The sequence below is a fragment of the Bos indicus genome, chromosome 4 (assembly GCF_029378745.1).
Source record: "Bos indicus isolate NIAB-ARS_2022 breed Sahiwal x Tharparkar chromosome 4, NIAB-ARS_B.indTharparkar_mat_pri_1.0, whole genome shotgun sequence".
Classification (NCBI taxonomy): Eukaryota; Metazoa; Chordata; class Mammalia; order Artiodactyla; family Bovidae; genus Bos; species Bos indicus.
The window spans coordinates 77805594-77825093 of NC_091763.1; the positions used below are offsets into that span (position 1 = coordinate 77805594).

The 19500-nt window shown below is 41.1% G+C and overlaps 1 protein-coding gene across 1 annotated transcript in view; it reads right to left on the minus strand.

Moving 5' to 3' along the window:
* The window catches only part of STK17A (serine/threonine kinase 17a), a 36364-nt gene extending 20101 nt beyond the window's left edge, over nt 1-16263 (minus strand). Inside the window, exons 1-2 of the mRNA XM_070788022.1 lie at nt 15919-16263; nt 5136-5348 (exon numbers count right to left, since the gene is read on the minus strand). Coding sequence (XP_070644123.1) covers nt 5136-5348; nt 15919-16124 — 419 coding nt within the window. The 5' untranslated portion in view covers nt 16125-16263. The remainder of the gene's footprint in view (nt 1-5135; nt 5349-15918) is intronic.
* Nucleotides 16264-19500: the final 3237 nt, after the last annotated feature.

The following is a 19500-nucleotide window of genomic DNA, read 5'->3' on the forward strand; positions in this document are numbered from 1 at the left end:
CTAGTATATAATGCTAAATGTCTCCTCCAAGGGCACTCCTGAGCCTCTCCCTTGGAGTAAAGGTGCACAGCTCATGGCTAAAGGCTTTGGACTCGCATACTCTTATGCTAAATTGTAGCTCTACTACTTGTCGTGTGATCTTAGGTTGAATTATTAATCTGGTATTTTTCTCACACATAAAATCTTGTTCTAAAATTTGTAAATAAATTCAGTTGTAGCATTCAAAATCAGTATACTGAAGTCAATGTGTTCCTTTTATATACTAACAATGAACTATCAGAAAGAGAAATCAACAGAACAATCCCATTTTCAGTAACATCAAAAAGAATAATTCTTAGGACTATTTTTAACCAAGAAATCAAACATCTGTACGTGGAAAACTAAGACGCTGGTGAAAAAAACTAAAGAAGACACAAATAAATGGAAGGATAGTCTGCTCATGATCTGGAAGAATTAATATCATTAAATATCTATGCTACCCAAAATGATCTACAGATTCAATGCAATTCCTATCAAAATTTCAATGGCGTTTTTTAAACAGAAAAAACAATCCCAAAATTTGTGTGGAACCACAAAAGACTCCAAAAAGCCAAACCAATCTTGAGAAAGAACAAACCTGGAGGCATCTCCCCAGTTTCAAAATATATTACAAAACTACAGTAATCAAAACAGTATGGTATTGGCATAGAAATAGATACACAGATCAATGGAACAGAACAGAATGCCAAGAAATAAAAACATGCACACATCATCACTTTATTTATGAAGGAGCCAGGAGTACAAAACAGGGCAAGAACAGTCTCTTCAATGAATGGTGTTTGGAAAACTCAATATTCACATGCAAATGATGAATCTTACGCATACACAAAAGTCAACTCAAAATGGATCAAAGACTTGAATGTAAGACCTGAAACCATAAAAGTTCTAAACAGTGGGGGTAAGTTCCTTAAAATCAGTCTTGGCCATGATATTTTTGGATTTGACAACAAAAGCAAAAATAAACAACTGGGACGACATCAAATTAGAAAGCTTCTGCAGAGCTTAGAAAATCATCACAAAATGAAAAGGCAACTATGAAGTGGGAGAAAATAGCTGCAAAATATATCTGATAAGGTATTAGTATCCAAAATATATAAATATCTCATACAACTGAATAGCAAAAAAACAAATCCTCCAATTTTTAAAAAAATTGGCAGAGGAACAATAGACATGCTCACAAAGAAGATGTACAAATGGCCAACAGACCACATGCAAAGGTCTGCAACATCACTAACAGTTGAGGAAATGCAAATCAAAACCACAGTGAGCTAACTCACACCTGTTAAGATGGCTATCATCAAAAAGACAAGAGAAGACAAGTGTTGGCAAGGATGTGGAAGAAAGCGAGCCCTTGTGCACTGCTGATGGGAGCATAAATTGGTGCAGCCACTCTGGAAAACAGTATGAAGGTTCCTCCAAAAATTAAAAGTAGGGCTGCCATATGATCCAGCAATTCCACTCTTGGGTATGCACCCAAAAGAAATGAAAACAGGATCTCAAAGAGATATCTACACTCCCGCGCCTTATTGACAATAGCCAAGATACAGAAACAACCTAAAGTGTCTGTCAAAACATGAATGGATAAAGAAGATGCAGTATATATACAATGGACTATTATTCAGCCATGAGAAAGAAAGACATTCTACATTTGCAACAATGTGGATGAAACTTGGGGCATTATGCTAAGTGAAGCAAGTCACACAGAGAAGGACAGATACCGTATATCACTTATAAGTGAAATCTAAAAAAGCCAAACTCACAGAAACAAAGATTAGAATGGTGGTTACCAGGGACTAGGGGGTGGGGAATAGGGGAGCTGTTGGTCAGAGTATAAACTTCTAGTTAGAAGTTCTGGGGATCTAATGTAACTATAATTATTATAGTTAATAATACTGTATTATATACTTAAAAGTTGCTAAGAGAATAGATCTTAAATGTTCTCACCACAAAAAAGAAATAGTAATTATGTGATGTAGGTGTTAGCTAATGCTCTAACATTGCAAGATATAAGTATATCAAAACACTGCAGACCTCAAACTTACAACATGTTTTATCTCAATTATATCTTGTAAAGCTGGAGAAAATTTAAAAAACTATCTCCTTCACTAAACATCATTTGGAGTGAAGGGGTTATGCTGTTTTTACTTTCCTATTACCAGCACCCATTAGTATTCAGTGCACAGGGCAGGTGGAGTGAGTAATACAGTAATCATAAACCTGTCTGCTTCCATAGCAACAAGACCTCAGTGTCTAAAGTCTAATTCTAAGACTTCCTCTTCAAGCAAAATGCATAACACAAAACATTTTGGCCAAACCATATGGTTTTGTGGTTCTAGAATCATGACCATGAAAGCAACAGAAGCCAGCAAAAGCTTCTAAGCAAGGGAATAGTGTCCCCACATCTATGTGTTGGTTACCTGCCCAATGGGAGCCTGAGGGATGCTCTAGGATTGAGGGGGATCAGCTAAGCAGCTACAGGGAAAGTCCTCAGAAGAGGCAGTGAGGACCCAACACAGGGGAAAAACAGCAAGCACAAAGGAACAGGCCCCAGCAGGGGAGAGGGGTAAGTGGAAGACTTGGTGATTCATTACACAAGAGCATTAAAGGAGATAAAGCAATCAAGGACACAGCCAAGGTTTATATTTGAGTGATGAAATAAATAGGGACACCAGTGGAAATGGGGAACAAAACACAGGCATTAGAAGCACTGCAGTGCAGGGGTGCACACACACGGATCCTGCACTGGTCACAGTGTGCGGGTGGATTAAGGGATATGCACTAGGCAGCTGGAGCTTAGGGAAGGTCTCATGTTGGAGACAAAGATTTGGAAACATGTAAATAATAGCTGAAGCCACAGAGTTACCATCCAGGGTAAATGTGCAGGTCATAAACACATGACAAGAGTAATACTAATCAACTGTGGCGGGCACTTACATAGTAGAAGAAGGGGGAAAGGCTCTAAGATGGAAAAAAAAAAGCCACGAAAGCTAAGGAAGAACACAATTTCAAGTGAAGATGGTATAACATCAAGTGTTTAAAGAGCCTAAGAAGCAGAATGAACACTAAAATGAGGAGATCGATTCCTGCAAACAGGGCTGATGACCTCATGGAAGTTTTAGAGGAGCAGGTGGCATCAGATTGAAAAGTGATGGAGTATTGGCAGCTAAACATATGGATGGTTCAGTGAAGTAGAACAAAATTGACTAGAAGGTGAGGAAAGCTGTAAATTCAGAAGAGAAGGGCAGGACAATACTTCAAAAGAGTCCAAGCTGAGGACCAGGAATTTTAGGAGAGAAGTGACTGAATTATTGGAAGATGGATGGAAAAGAATCACTTGAGGTGGGAGGGACTCTCAGAGAGATTAGAAAAGTGAGTAAAACACACAACACAGGTCCTAGGAAAGGAAGGAAGAGGATTAAAGAGCAGAAGTCAAAGTTGTAGGCTTGGAGTTAAGGAATGGACTCTCTTCCTGGAAACAGAGGAAAGGCAGTGAGAGTGTAAAGAGTGGGTGATGCTGAGCAGTGTGCATCTGATGGCTTTTATCTTCTCAGTAAAGGGAGAGAGGTTTGGTATCTAACAAGTGGGAAGTGGGTGACAGCACATGTGACCAAGGATTTCATAAGCTCCTGCCCTCCTGCTGGGGATGTTAAAAGAAGGGGAGGAGAGATTAGGTAAAGAATTACAAAACTACATCAACAGCCCAGCTGAGGATGGAACTCTTCCTTGTGTAATAAGCAGATGGAAGGCTATGCAAATCCTCCCAAGAATGGGCAGGAGGAGGGACAACAGCTTAGATCCCGTGTTTTAAACTGGTAGAATGGATTGCAGAGGAAGAGCAAGAAGAAGAAAAGCATAATATGAGGCACTAGTGAGGGATTAGCTGCAGGAACTACCCCAGAAGTGAAGGGAATGTAAGGGAAGTGAAGGCAGGAGATGATGGAGGACCAAGGGGAGACAGGAGGGAAGGTTAAGAGCAGGTTCTGTGAGATCGGGAGAGAGACAAGATGATGATCAGAGCATCACACTTCAGACAGTCCCTTTCGGATCAATTTCCAATTCTAACCAACCCTCTCCAGAACAAACTGAAGACCAGAAACCTCTAAACCAAGGTTTTTTGAAAATGAAAAACAACTTCATTGAGATATAATCAACAGAGACTACATTTCTTAACCATTCAATCATTTGTGGCTATTTCTATTACAATGAAAAATTCACAGTGGAAAACATGTTCATGCTTTTTGTTGTTCACATTTAATTTTTTTTCTTTAAAAGGATTCCTACAAGTGAAATTACTGAATTAAAGAAATATATAAACACAATGCTCTTGAATTATATTTTAGACTTTTTTAGAAGCCGTCCAGACTTCTCTATAAACTTATTTATGTTTAAAAGTTTATAGAGGGAGAAGTATTGCTTTACAGAATTTTGACATGTTTTCATGTCAAACCTCAACATGAATCAGCCATAGATATACATATATCCCTTCCCTTTTGAAACTCCCTCCCATCTCCCTCCCCATCCCACCCCTCTAGGTTGATACAGATATCTATTTTATACATAGTACTGTATTTATGTCAATCCCAATCTCCCAGTTCAGCCCCCTCCATTCTTTCCCCCTTGGAGTCCGTCTGTTTGTTCTTTATGTCTGACAGGATTTCTTAAGGAGAAAAAACTGTCCTTCATGTCCCAAAGCTGTTTTCTCTGCTGTCCCACCTACTTACCCAAATTGAAAGCAGGGTATGAATCCCAACAATTATTTCTGAAAGAAGGATTATTAACTTAGACCACATGAACATATAAGAAATTATATTAAATGCCTTTTGTTTTAATATTGTACCAGTTACCTCCATAAGAAGGCCTCTAATAAGAACATAAGAGAACTTTATTTTCAAAAGAATTTCATTAAAGAATGAAGATGAAAAACACAACATATACATATCCTTGCAAATCTGGGCTATGTCGATAAATACACGAAAAAGTTTTGGAAAATCTTCAGATTTCCAGAGAAGCAGGGCTTACCAGGTTATCACGGATGAGTGGCCTGTATAAAGGAGTGTGGACTAGCAAACAAACTCAGTAAGGAAGACAATACTTACTATTCTAGAACTAAGATCATTTCCGATGGTGTCTCATAGACTTCATGTAAATTAATGACCCACGGATTGTCCTGGGCTAGCTCGAGTACAGCGATTTCATGAACTATTTCCATCCGACAATCTTGGCCTTTTCTTCTTTTTCTCATGAACTTGGCGGCAAATTCTTTTCCAGAATCTTTCTTTATGCATTTCCTCACCACTGCAAATTTCCCTCTAGAATTAAGCAAAACATAGTCACTGTTAAAGCCGACTTTTCAGAGGTGATAAATTTTAATGTAATTTCCAAACAGTCATCAATGGATTTTTAAATTTAGGTCATATGCAAACACTCAAGTAGCAATATAACTTGGGAAACACCTCTCTATAAATAAAACATAATGGGCAGATCTGCAGGATTCATTCTTCTAAATAGAGGACAACCAAATATTTAAACCAATATTTCTTTACAGCATTTTATATATATATATATAAATAACTTAATTTTTATACATTTATACATACAATACTCTGAATCTTAAAAAAAAAGCCATCTGACTTATGGCTGGTTATCAAAATTCCTAAAACAATGGATTTCACTGTCACTAATTGACTCTAAAAAGACCCAATCACCCTCCAAAGTTATTTAAAGGTAGAGACCTCATTTGTATGACATCATTTCAACTGCAGCATCAGCTGGAAATGTCTAGCTTTTCTATAAAGACAGATATAACAAGCCTTCTTTGATACCCTCTGCTGCTGCTGCTAAATTGCTTCAGTCCTGTCTGACTCTGTGCCACGTTATTATACTAATAAGTCACACAGGGGATCAGCACAGCATATTGATTATGGAATAAGGTCTGGAATTAGATTTGGGCATGAATCCCAAAGAATGGCTCCATCCACTCACTCAATGCATAAACTTGGGCAATTTAAGCTCTAACTTAAAAAAAAAAAATCTCATTTTCTTAATCTATAAAGGAGAACACAAACAGAATCTATTTCACAGGGTTGTTGTGAGAATTAAAGAATACATGTCAACTGCTTAGCATGGTACTTGCCACATACTCAATAAAATATTATGAAGCAAACAAATCACTGAGCTGTAATAATTATCACCCATAAACACCCAATACTCAAGCTGGAAGGCAACTTAGAAATCAAATAGTTTTTTTTTTTTTTTTTTAATCTACTGCCAAATGCCAAAGCCAATGTTTTTCTTTCAAACTGTGAGGTAGTCTTTTCCTCTTGTGGGCACACATTATTTTAGTAAGGTTTTCATTACAAGCCTAAACCTGGCTTCAAGAGAAGAGCTGTTGTCCATATCTTTTGCTGATCGATACAGAAGGACTAACCTGACAGTCTATCAGGTACTGGACACAGCTGACGTGATCTGTTAATTGCTACTCCCTTTTCCAATTTTCAATCATTCCTCATCCCCTTAGGGTCTTTGCTGGTAAAATGCGTCAACCAAATCTGAAGCAACTGCTCCAAGTATAAGCTCAAAGTGCTTCATGATTATTATTTTGCTGAGGTTGGCCCGATACAAATTAATATGCCTTGTGAAAAAAACTTGACAGGTTTTTCATATTTCATAAATAAAACCTTCTCGGATTCTTTCAAGGCAGTGTCTTGATACTATGTTTTGGAAATATACTTAAAAAAATTTCAATGCAAGGCTTTAATTTGCTATTAAATTCTACTTTCTAGGTTTGGGCCCAGCATTCTAGACTACCAATGCAATTTTGAGGACTGATCCTTCCTTCTTTGCTACTGTTAACCACAAATATGATGTTCATCCCCTCTGAATTTTTGTTACCATCAGCAATAAAAATGTTACATGAAAAATCCTTAGGCACAGCCCTACAGCTGATCAATTAGGTGGCAATCTACCTAACAACACCCTAATTCAGAACAAGGCTCTGCGCTCAACAGGAATGTGAGATGACACACTTCTTCAGGTCACTAGAAAGATTCAACAATAAATTATGCATCACAAGCTAATGCCTCTTTTTATTTAGCCCCACAAAATCATTAGGCTAATAACATCTCCACTGAGTTTTAAAAGGTTCCTAATGATCTTTGGATTTCTTTAAGGAAGAGAAAAAAAATCATTAATCATTTGATTTTTTTTATACCTACATTTCTGAAGTTTCAAAAGAGGAAAAAGAGAAAATCTAATTTGTAAAAAACTGACCAACATATAATTGACAACAAACATGTTGCTATTAAATTAAAATGCCTGGGTTGAACTGCCCTCAAAGAACTCCCACAGCAAACACAGGTATTTACTGTTACCACACCTAACACTCTAGGCAATACAGTCCTGTGTAAAATTATAGTAAAATACTGCTGCTTACATGCCTGTCCTGAAGGTATTGCTATATTTCCAAAGACGCAACAGATGAATGGATCCCTAACCTATCAACTCTGGGAACCCTTGTTATAAAGGAGCCATTGCTCAATTCAGAGGCCAGAAGCAACCAGAGGAGACCCCTATACTTACCCTGGGTCTCCCGCTAGGCATCCACTTCTTTGGGTCCCCACAGTAGTTCACACACCAATCACTAATCTTGACACCACCCTTGTTTTTGAGGAAGCATTCAGCTGTAGGCTTACCCTTTCTCTCCCCATATCATGCGCTATCCTGGGAGTCAGCCAACCTTTCTGTAAAGGGCCAGATAGCAGATACTTTCGGTTTTGCTGGCCAGCTGATTTGATCACTACCATTCAAGTCTGCTGTACAGTCAAAGCAGCTGCAGACAACAGGCCAATGAATAGGCGAGGCAGGGTTTAAAAAAACAAAACACAACTTTACCAGCACTGAAATGTGAATTTCGCATAGTTTCCATGTCATTAAATGACTCTTCTTTTGACTTTTCAATCATTTAAAAATGTACAGATCATTCTATATAGCTAATGAGCCTCATCAAAACAGGCAGCCAGCAGTGGGTGACCAACTTGTGCTCTAATCCATGCTGAAGAAAACTCTTCCACCGTTCTGATACTGCACGCCACTGAAGCAGACACCAGGACAGTAGGTCCCAGGACACCGGCCCTGCCTTCATCTCAGGATGACTGGGGCGATGGAGGGGAACCCTTAAAACTACCTTAAAACTTCAGAAGATGAAGCCAGGTTTCCGGGAACTGTTCTTTCTCTAGAGCCACAAGGCAAACAGAAGCGTGAGACTCAGTCTTCAAGGTGCGGGGGTCGAGTGAACACACTAAGAATTAGCCAGTCAGTTTCCCTAAATTCCACACCCTGGAGTGCTCTGGTATGCCTGCTTTACCACAACTTCATGGTCAAAACTGTGATTGTATCTCAACCCTTTAAGTTATTGAGGCCTCTCCAAAGCATGAAATAAATGATGTTTCTCTGACTCTCAGGGTCGTAGTTATATGCAGGGACTTGAGGCTGATGAGGTTCAAAGGACATAAGACGTCTGTTGCACGTTTACTTCCTTAGCTGACTTAGCCAAAATTCTCCCTAGATTATCAGGATGTTTCAGTTTCCAGAGCTCTTCACACATTTCACAAACATCTATAGTTCACTATCACACACTAAACTGAAAACTCTGATTTTCATTAATCATTTGGCAGGGAGTGGGGGTGGCGGGGGGAGATATTAGGAATGAGTAGGTTTCAAAATAACAATGATAACACACTCCAGGGTAGTCAGACAGGAAGGATAAACAAAGATAACAACAGGAAGAGACATTTGAGTCAGAGCCACCAGTCTAAGCTTCCTCAGAACAAGGACTGGGTTTCTACTGATCTCTGTATTACCGGTGCACAACTGGAAAAGCTTAGGAAGGCTCAGTGAACATAGGTAGGTAGGTTTAGGTATGACAGGCTAAGTAGCTGGCGCTTTATTTCTCAAGGTAAGAATGGGCACCTATGAGACTTTTACCTTAGTGAAAGTTTTAAAAAGCTAAGATAAATGTTTTAAAAAGCCAATTCTGAGGGTATTGCCAAGTGTTAGCTAGAAACTAGGGAAGCCAAGAAAACAGCTCAAAGTAAGGGGTCTGAACTAAAGTAGCAGCAGCAGAGGCTGGGAAGAGAGGAAGTATTTACAAGGCATTCAAGGTCAAGACAGACTGAGCTTTGGCAGAGATGAGGGCAGAAGGGAAAGGCCGAAGAGGACTTGGAGATCTTTGCCCTGCGTCCTGGGTAACGTGGTACCAATCCACTGAGAGGAAAAATCAGAAGAATGGTAACAGATGTGCAGAGGGTGGAGGGAAGGGAGTGTGTGTTAGGCTTCAGATGGGAGAAGTTTGAGGTGCCTTTCTCTGTAAAGAGAATTTTATTTACTAATACATTGATTCCAAATATAACCAGTGTTGGGCTACCACACAAAGATGAACACACATTAGAATACATAAGGCTCGGGCAAAGATAAAAAAAAGTGGAGGTGCTGATTTGAGTGTATATAGAGGAAGCAAAATAAAAGTGAGTTCCAAGGTTCTAGGTTTGATTCTAGATTACAGGAAAGGGCTTTGTTTCCACATGTATCCTATTATTTAAGTTCTTCCGACACGTTACAATTTTTTGGCTATGACTGTCTTCCTGGCCCCACTATGAGTTTCAGAGACCTGGCCTCTTCATCTTTGCATCTCCATGTGTAGTGCCTGGCATATGGCAGGTGCTCAAATACAACATCAGATAACACCCTAGATACATACACTGTTCTTGTTATTTTGCTAAATAGAAGTTCTATTTAGCAAACTCAGCCACATAAGGTCTAATATTTTAGCCACATGGGGCTACTTGCTGTTCTCTTTTTCACTGAATTTTTCTGCACTCTGTGCTTGTTTTATTGCCAGTGGCTGGAGTGTCTTGCATTACTACTGCTACTGAAATTCCATCCATTCTTTCAGGCTCAGCTCAAATGTTGTTTTCCCCACAAGATTTTCCCATGTGGCATGTCACTTTGCCCATAAAAGGAGTAGTGACTGATTTGTTAGATTTGGGAACAATTTCCAGAGCCTACCAAAGAGCCTTGTGTGCTCAACATGCCAAGTCCAATATTTGCTTAATAGCACTGGGGTACAGCCTTAGGCGCAAAGAAGTTCTGTTCAAGAATGACCTAGATCAGATCTGTCTTCCTTACCTCTGAAAGAACAAAAACCAAACCATCTGTTGATCCTAAATGTAAAAATCAGCAAGTCCATCAGATAAGTCAGCATGAGTGACAAGAACAGCTAGAGCCAAAAGCCAGACTTGGTTTGAAATTCGGGAAATTTGTTCAACTTTTTTGAGTCTTAAGATTCCTCACCTACAAAATGAGGTTGATGGCACTAACCCTGTAGGGTAGTGAAGACAAAAGAAAATGACATTTCCAAAGTGTCCATTCTCTGCAATCAGTAACAGCAGCTATTTTTATTGTCTGGGGCATTAATTTCAGATCTATGATAATTTATAAAAAAAATCATACAGAACTGAAGAGTTTTGGAGGCAACTTAATTTGAACTTTCTACTTGATGCATAAATTTACTATACAAATTGAGTTCCTCCTTCCTTTCCTGAACAGGCAAACCAATGATTATAGCTACCTAACTTTCTAATGCATTTAGTTCAATAATCGGATTTTATAAAATTTTGTTAGGTTTGTAAAGTGGTGGAAATTCACTAAATCTTTAAGTTTACATATTTTTAAACTTTGATTTTATATTGGAAAGTTTATATATTTAAATTAAGTTTTTACTTTTAACATAAGCTCCAACTTTTCAAAATTAACAGTTGACCTAATGAAGCACATGCCTTGGAGCAGGAGCCATACTTCCTAGCAATGTCTGATGCTGAACCGCAAACATGGCTAGTTGTCTTTATCCATCCAAAAATATCAGATTACCCGAAACTGTAAATATCTTTCAAACTGATGATAAACTGCCAAGAAATCTTAATAGTTTTCCTAAAACAAGGCAAAATTTTTACATGGATAGTCTTATTTAACAAGGATCTTTATTTCTAAAGAAATTATGACTTAAAATTTATGACACATGCTCAAGTAGTTGTAAGGTCCTCAACCTGAAGCCATTACCTACAGACATGAATCTAGGTAAAGGAGATCCACCTTCTAAAACACCTCCACCTGTGCATCCTCTTCAGCTTGTACATCTTCTTATTTTCTGGTAAAAATCCTTCCTTGTTCCCGTTACTCCCAACCGCTTTGAGGAGAATGAGATAGGCTGTCCCTACCCACCATGAGGCCCAGCTGAGACAGGCTGGGATCTGGGACCCTTCACCTGAGTGCCTGCACCTGTACAAACATCTCCCCAAGCAACAGAATACAAAGGAACTATAAGGGACTCAAAAATAACTTCATGCATGCCCAGGTGGGGTCAATTATGAACCAAAAGCTAGGAAAAGGCCACAAACTGACAGCCATTTCTGAGGTGCTGGGAGAAAAAGCAGGCGCCTGCACACCAAGGGGGTGGGCGGACCACTGAAGCCCCCCTCCAGCCAAACCCACCCATCAGGCCCTAACTTTATCCCATCCAAGGGACCAGCCTGCCCCCTTCCCCTCCCAGCCAGGGGCATGAGCAAGGGCATCTGGTTCTTGTTTTCACTCCTGTGCGCTACATACAGCCCAAGTCCCAGACAAGGCTCTCCCAGAATTCTCATCTGGCCTCTTATCAATTTCTATTGATTAGAGAGTCCAGGGACCCAGGTGGGTAACACGACCGGGGAGGGACCACATGACGCTGAAGCTTGGCAGTGCTTGCTCCAATCTGGAGCCCATTAACATGTCCTCTTACAAAAACGATGGCAAATTGCTTTAGCCGCAAGATAGACTACAGCTTTTTTTTTTTTTTGAGAAACATCTGCGGCATAATGGAAGTGATTGCAAGGAGTCCCAGCTCAGCTGTCTCTCATATGACTCAATCTACTGGTATCTTGATTTTCTCATCTGAAAAACAGGACTTCCCAAATCTGCTTGTGATAAGAAGTAAATGAGATAATGTATGTGAAAGCCCCTATAAAATTGTAAAGCCCCCATGTATGAAGTACCCATTTCAACAGAGAACTTGGATTTTGTACCTTTTCTGCTCACAGGGAAATTCAACTATCAGTATATAATAGTATAAAAAACAAGATATTCTTTTGGCTTTAAAAATATCTTTTTTCTTAAGATGAAATTTATGAATATATCAAAAAATGTTGAAGACTAGGCAAATCATTTGATGTGAAATTTAGTATAATTTAAAATTTCTAGAAACATTTTTTTGTTCCTACGCTATCAATAGAAGCTCCATGGACGTCAACTCTTTGAAAAAATTCTTGGAACCCAAGGTCATGTCTCCTGTACCTCGAATCGTTACTGTGGTTTACATTGGCACATGTCCTGACTCAAAAGAAAGGTAACAAGCCTCAGGAATAACAAGTCAAGTTTCAAGCAATAAAAGAAAATTTTACATCATATATTTACCCACATTTAGGCTGCTATGGACTCTGCTGGAGACATGAAAGAATGTGGTATTTCTTAAAATAATCAACATTACATCCTCTCATTAGTAGGGAATCAATACTGATCATTTAAAATGTCTTCTCCAAACAACCATTTCACTGAAAGCTTTATATTTCTATAAAATAATGGGAATGCCTGCAAAAACTTGATTTCTTTGAACAGTTAGCTCTTCACACCTCTTCAACATTTTCACTAAATGAAAGGCCAGAGAACAAAATGAATAGATCTTTGTTTTTCATACCACATCATTAAAGTATAACATGAGTAATTTTAAAGTTCTACATCAGCATGAGATCAATTCCTTATATCAGAAATGCAACTAGAGTCAACACCTAGGAAAAGAGGCTACTTTTCTTACTACTGAAAGAATTACACAAAAACACATTTCATTCTGTCAAAACTACAACATTCAGGCAAAATTGATAAACCTTAAACAGCAACTGCTTCTAATACAAAACAGAACTTTCACTTCCTGGGACGTCCAAACAGTTCCCTGGGCTTTTGCAATGAGGTTCTCTACTTCTGCAACAGATAGAGACACATTTGGAGGTTGTGCAGGTTTTCCTGTTTTTGCGTTTTGGTTACATGTAAAATACCATTCACTTAGCTACTCAACGCATTACAGTTTCTGAGTGCATGCCCTAAGTCAAGCACAGCTTTTATGCTACAGATATGCTGTTAATTTATTTAATTCTCTCAACAACTCTGTGAGGTAATCAGAGATTAGGTAACTCACTCAAGTACATATAAAGTGAAGTAGCTCAGTCGTGTCCGACTCTTTGTGACCCAATGGACTGCAGCCCACCAGGCTCCTCCATCCATGGAATATTCTAGGCAAGAATACTGGAATGGGTTGCCATTTTCTTCTCCAGGGGATCTTCCTGACACAGGGATAGAACCCAGGTCTCCCTCACTGCGGGTAAAGGCTTTACCGTCTGAGCTACCAGGGAATCCAGTAAGAGCCAAGACTCCATCACAGACTGACTCCTAAGTCCATGTTCTTAACCACTACGTTACACTTCTCCATGAAGAAAAGGGAACCAAAAAGAAACAAATACATTCATTTTCTTTTTCAGTTTTAGGCTCTTATATCAAGTACCTATCTAATTGCATTGTTCTGTGCTTCAGGAGTTATTGCTTATGTAAAGAAATTCATGTAAGATATGTAAAAGATGTCATGCTGCTGCTAAGTCGCTTCAGTCGTGTCCGACTCTGTGCGACCCCATAGACGGCAGCCCACAAGGCTCCCCCGTCCCTGGGATTCTCCAGGCAAGAACACTGGAGTGGGTTGCCATTGTCTTTTCCAATGCATGAAAGTGAAAAGTGAAAGTGAAGTCACTCAGTCGTGTCTGACTCTTTGCAACCCCATGGACTGCAGCCCACCAGGCTCCTCCACCCATGGGATTTTCCAGGCGAGAGTACTGGAGTGGCTTCAAGCAAACGAACACAACTTTATAGACAAACTAATTTTATAATAGAGGTTAAAATGAAAGTTGATTTAACCTCCTTGGTTCCTGGAGGGATTGTCACAACACCTGGTAGGGAGCAAATCAATTGTTTTCCGATTAAGTCATCTATTATGAGTCCACAAGACAGTGCTTGCCACCTGAAGACATTTTCAGTTGCGTAATGTGTTTTCCCTTCTGTGGAATGAAGCCAGACAACCAAACAATGGAGAGTCCTGGTTTTCCTTCCTCAAGAAATCAGTTACTTCAGAATGTCTGGAATTTTCACCAATTAGAATACCTAGATGAGTTAGTAGCTGTCGTCTTTTGTCATAAAGTGCACACAGATCCAGTTAATTAGTGCCTAGCAGAGTGAAGTAAAGCTTGGCCCTGGAAGACGTTTTTCCTTTTCCCATGTGGAATAAATAAGACACTTTTAAGGTCAGTTTCTTTGCCAAAAAACGATTTCTAAAGGTTACTTTAATATTTGTAAGGCGGCTTGTTTTTAACGTTGTAATCACTGTTATAAGACCTTTTTCCAAGACCCTCAAATGAAGGCTGTTGTAACTGTCAGGCCCATTCCCCATTACAACATGGTGAGATTTTGCAACCTTGATAAATGTCTGCAACAGCTGCTAACACTTATCAAATGCTGTGTGCCAGGACCAGTGGTTTGACCTGTACAGCCCCTGCACCTTCTGGACACCCCCATGAGGGAGGTACTGTCACTACACTGACTGATTTTATGGGTGGGAAACGTGAGGCTGGGGAGACTAAGTCACCGTCCAAAGGCGCACAGAGCAAGCAGAGTGGGGATCTGAGCTCGGGTCTGACCCCAAAGCCAGTGCTTCTGACAATTTCTTCAGAAATTGTCTTTTTTCTCTGTTCTTAGAGAAAAAGTCGGTCCCCAGACCTCTACTGTTCCCTCGTCGGTCAGCAGTTAAAAAAAAAAAAAAAAAAAAAGGCAAGCAAGAGAGAAAAATCCGCCTGCACGGAGATGCTGGTTCAATCCCTGGTCGGGAAGATCCCCTGCAGAAGGCAATGGCAAATACCCTACTCCAGTTTTCTTGCCTGGGAAATCTCATGGACAAGAGGAGCCTGGTGGGCTACAGTCCATGGGGTCGCAAAAGAGTCGGACATGACTTTACGACCAAACAACAAAACCTATCACTCTGTGACCCCTCTTCAACGTACAAGACGTAAAGTATCCAAACAGCCTTCACCTTTTGCGATTTTAAAAGCAGACCAAATTCTAAGCACTCCCTACCCCGACAAAACAACAACGAGATGGGGAAGAAAAGCAAGGGCTGAATCACGGCGTAGAAAGAGTCAGACAAGGGCCCAGAGTCCACAAGTGAAACCGATCTGAACTTAAAAAAGCACACGGCCCTAAATATTTCAGAATGCAAACAGCACAAACCCAAGAAATCGCAACTGAAGTCAGCAGAAAGCGGCTGACGGAAACTGGCCCAGGGTTGGTGCGAAAGAAGCTGTCACGCTCGGGGTTCTGCGCTCGTCTGTCACAGCCACAGAGGGAGAAGCAGGAACCCACAGGCAAAACCAAAGCTGACTCCACACCTGTGCTGACTTCAGACTCGCTGCTGCGGGGAAAGGTTCGCAGCGCGGTTCCCACGCCGCCTCGTTAAGTTACCGCACAAGGGACCACAGAGGCTGAGACGCCCGCAGCAGAGAGAGGGAGGGGTCAAGGTTCTGGGGGGAGCCTTTCTCATGGCCGATACCACGGCTTTGGGGGACGCCGCGCGTGGACTCGTGGCCAGGGGGCCCCGCCGCCCTAATCGCCGCCCGCACCCACGTCTGTACCCGGTCCCGGCGCGCTATCTGCCCCCGCGCCGCCAGCCTCCCGCACTTATCTGCGCGCGCCCGCCGGCCTCACCTGCCCAACTCCCGGCCGGGGGTCAGGGTGTAGGCGTCCTGAAAGGGCTCGGTGCGCACGGCGGTGCGGATCTCCGTCAGCAGCCCGCGGGCCTGGGTCGGGGGCGGCGGCCGGCGCGGCGTGCTCAGACCCCGGCCAGCTCGACCCGAGCCGGAGGCGACGGCCGGGGAAGAGCCGCCGCTGCCCGGCTTCTCGAGAGGAATCATGGCGCTCGGGCGTGCTTTTCTTGCCTGCCACCCGGCTCGCTCGGAGCTCCCGGCGGGTAACGGCCCCGCCTCCAGCTGCCTCGAGCCGGCGCGAGGATGCCACCCGCTCTGCCCGGAGCTGCGCACAGACTGCGGCCGGGGGCCTCCAGGCCGCCTGGCCCCGCCCCACGTCCGGCCCCGCCTCTCCCCTGCCCCGCTCTGAGCTCCCTTGGGTTCCTGAGCGCCGAGTGCCTCGCGCGCGCCCTCTGCAGCTGAGGGGGAGAAGGTGCAGCCTGGCGGGGGGCCCGGCGGCCGGCCCCGGGCAATCTGCAGGCGACCCACAGCACCACCCTTCTGACTGGAGGACCGGCTGCGTCAGCCAGTTACGCACCTGCTGAGCATCTGAGTGTTGCAAATCTGAGCCCTACATTAATGAAAATGCGTAGGAGCTACCAGCCAGAGCTTCACGATCCCTTCCCTTGGGCGGGTCAGGAGAGGTGATGAGACTCAGATCAGGGCTGCTGTACAGCACGTGGAAGTTGCCTGGAGCATCTGGTACCTTCCCACACTGAGAGGAGGACGTGAAGGCAAGAGATGGATAAATATTTTTAAGCCCGCATACCAGCCCTACAGTCTTCTCTATATTTAACTTTCAAGGTGCTCTCATCCGGTCTTGTGGTTTTAATTACATCCGTATGCTCATGACCACAAAATTTTTATCTCCAGCTTCCAACCATTCTCTGAACTTCAAACTCATACATTGAAGTATACACTTGGCATCACCAGTTGGATGCCAAATTAGCATTTCAAATTCAACGAGCAGAACTCATCTCCTGATCATCCTTCATAAATGCAGTCCCAGCAAGTTTCCCCACCTCAGTAAATGGCATTTCCATCCTTCCAGTTCAGTTCAGTCGCTCAGTCGTGTCCAGTTCTTTGCGACCCCATGAATCGCAGCACGCCAGGCCTCCCTGTCCATCACCAACTCCCGGAGTTCACTCAAACTCACGTTCATCGAGTCGGTGATGCCATCCAGCCATCTCATCCTCTGTCATCCCCTTCTCCTCCTGCCCCCAATCCCTCCCAGCATCAGTCTTTTCCAATGAGTCAACTCTTCACATGAGGTGGCCAAAGTACTGGAGTTTCAGCTTTAGCATCATTCCTTCCAAAGAACACCCAGGACTGGTCTCCTTCAGAATGGACTGGTTGGATCTCCTTGCAGTCCAAGGGACTCTCAAGAGTCTTCTCCAACACCACAGTTCAAAAGCATCAATTCTTCTGCGCTCAGCTTTCTTCACAGTCCAACTCTCACATACACGACTATTGGAAAAACCATAGCCTTGACTAGATGGACCTTTGTTGGCAAAGTAAGTGGTTCAAGCCAAAAGCCTTGGGGTCAACACTGACTCCTCTCTTTCTCTCATACCCCTCATCCATTTTATAAGTAAATCCTCTTGGCTTTACCTTCAAAACATATCCAAAATCTGATCACTTGTCTCTATTTCCACATGACCACAACTACCATTCTCTCTTGTCTGGATTATTGTGATAGCTCCCTAACTAGGCTATCTGCTACCATCCCTCTTCCTCCTCAATTCCACATCTCTTATTTTTGAGGCAACTAGAGTGATCTTTTAAAAAATCTAAATTAGATCATGTCATTACTTAGAGTTTTGCTTCTGGCAATGATGAGTTAGTCTATATGTGATCAATACTCTCACTGAGAAAGTTGGGAAAAATTTTAAAATCAGATAGTCCTCTACTTGAAACATCAGAGGGTTTCAAAAGCAGCAAGAACTTGAACCACTGAGATCCTGGCAAGAAGGGCGGCCCAGAATGGCACCCCTCTCCCATGAAGCATTTGATAATTCCAAAGCAATGACTGGAAGGGTGAGAAAATAAGCAGGGCTTTAGGCATCTCATCAGGCTGGAGAGACAAAAAACTGGAGTTTAGGGATCTGCTAAGAAGGAGGAGCTGGTAGACACTCTAGACTTGTAGTTGGCACCCTAAAGTGCTACCTCTTAGGAGTACTGGTAAAGGGAAATAGACAAGCTGTCTCAAGGACTGAAGAACAGCTTCAAAACGCAATAGAAAATCCCCTGTGGAGGAAAACACCATCATCCAAGGTCAACATTATCTCTACAATATTTCATACACAATGTCGGGCACTTAATTTAAAAGGGGGGCACACAAGAAGAATTATCTTAGAAACTGAGAGAAAAAGATAGAAAATAGAAAAAGTAATAAGAAGATGCAGATAATGAATTTTAAAGACATATTTTAAATAACTGTGTTTAATATCTTCAAGAAATTAAATGACAAGATAGAGAATTTCAGCACAGAACTGAGAAATCCAAAGAATAAAATGGGCTTTTTAGAATTGGGGGAAAAACCCACAAACTAAAACTACGACTGAATAGATGGGTTTAATAACAGATTTTATGAAGCTTAAGAAAGAGTTAGTGGACCTGATTAGGGATCTTAATAGATAAAAAAAAAAAATATGCAAAATGAAACGTGAGAGATAAGAGGAAATAATGTTCAGAAAAGAGACTAAAGCACATAAGGTACTATGTGTTAAGATGTTCTAACATACGTATAACTGAAGTATCAGAAAGAGAGGGAAGAGAAAAAAGAAGCAACATTTTAAAATATAGTGGCCAGGAATTCTTCAAACCTAATGAAAGACAACAACTCATAGAATCAAGAAACTTTATAAATATCAAGCAGTGTTTCAAGAAAAGAAAATCATACCTAAGCAGATAACAGTCAACTACTAAGAATTAAAGACAAAAATCTTGAAAAAAATAGAGAAAGGAAATATATATAATATATATATTATATATTATAGAAAGGATATATATATAATATATATATAATAGATATATATTATCTGCAAAAGAGCAACAGTAAGATCAAGAGCTTATTCTCAAACAATGGAGAATAACTATCTTCAGATATCTTCAAAATGCTAAAAGAAATTAGCTGCCAATCTAGATTATATACTATCCAGTAAAAATGTTCTTCAAAATTGGAAGTAAAATACAGCCATTTTTATAAAAAACACTAAGATCATCAGCTGACCTACATTAAAGGAAATTTGAAAAGGAATTCTTTACGTAGCTAGAAAAATAATCCCAGATAAAATTGTGAGAATGTCTGTAGGGATGCAGAAGAATAAAGGGATTAATATGTGGCTAGATATAAATAGGAACTGTATATAACAATAAAAATGATGTCTTCTAAATTTAAATATTTATAGATATAGAATTAAAATATATACGATAATAGCACAAAAGAAGAGAGGGAGTAAATAGCACAAAAAAAGAGATGGAATGAAAATATGCTAAAGTTCTAGCATTGAGTGGGAATTCATGAAAGTACCTGGCTTTAATA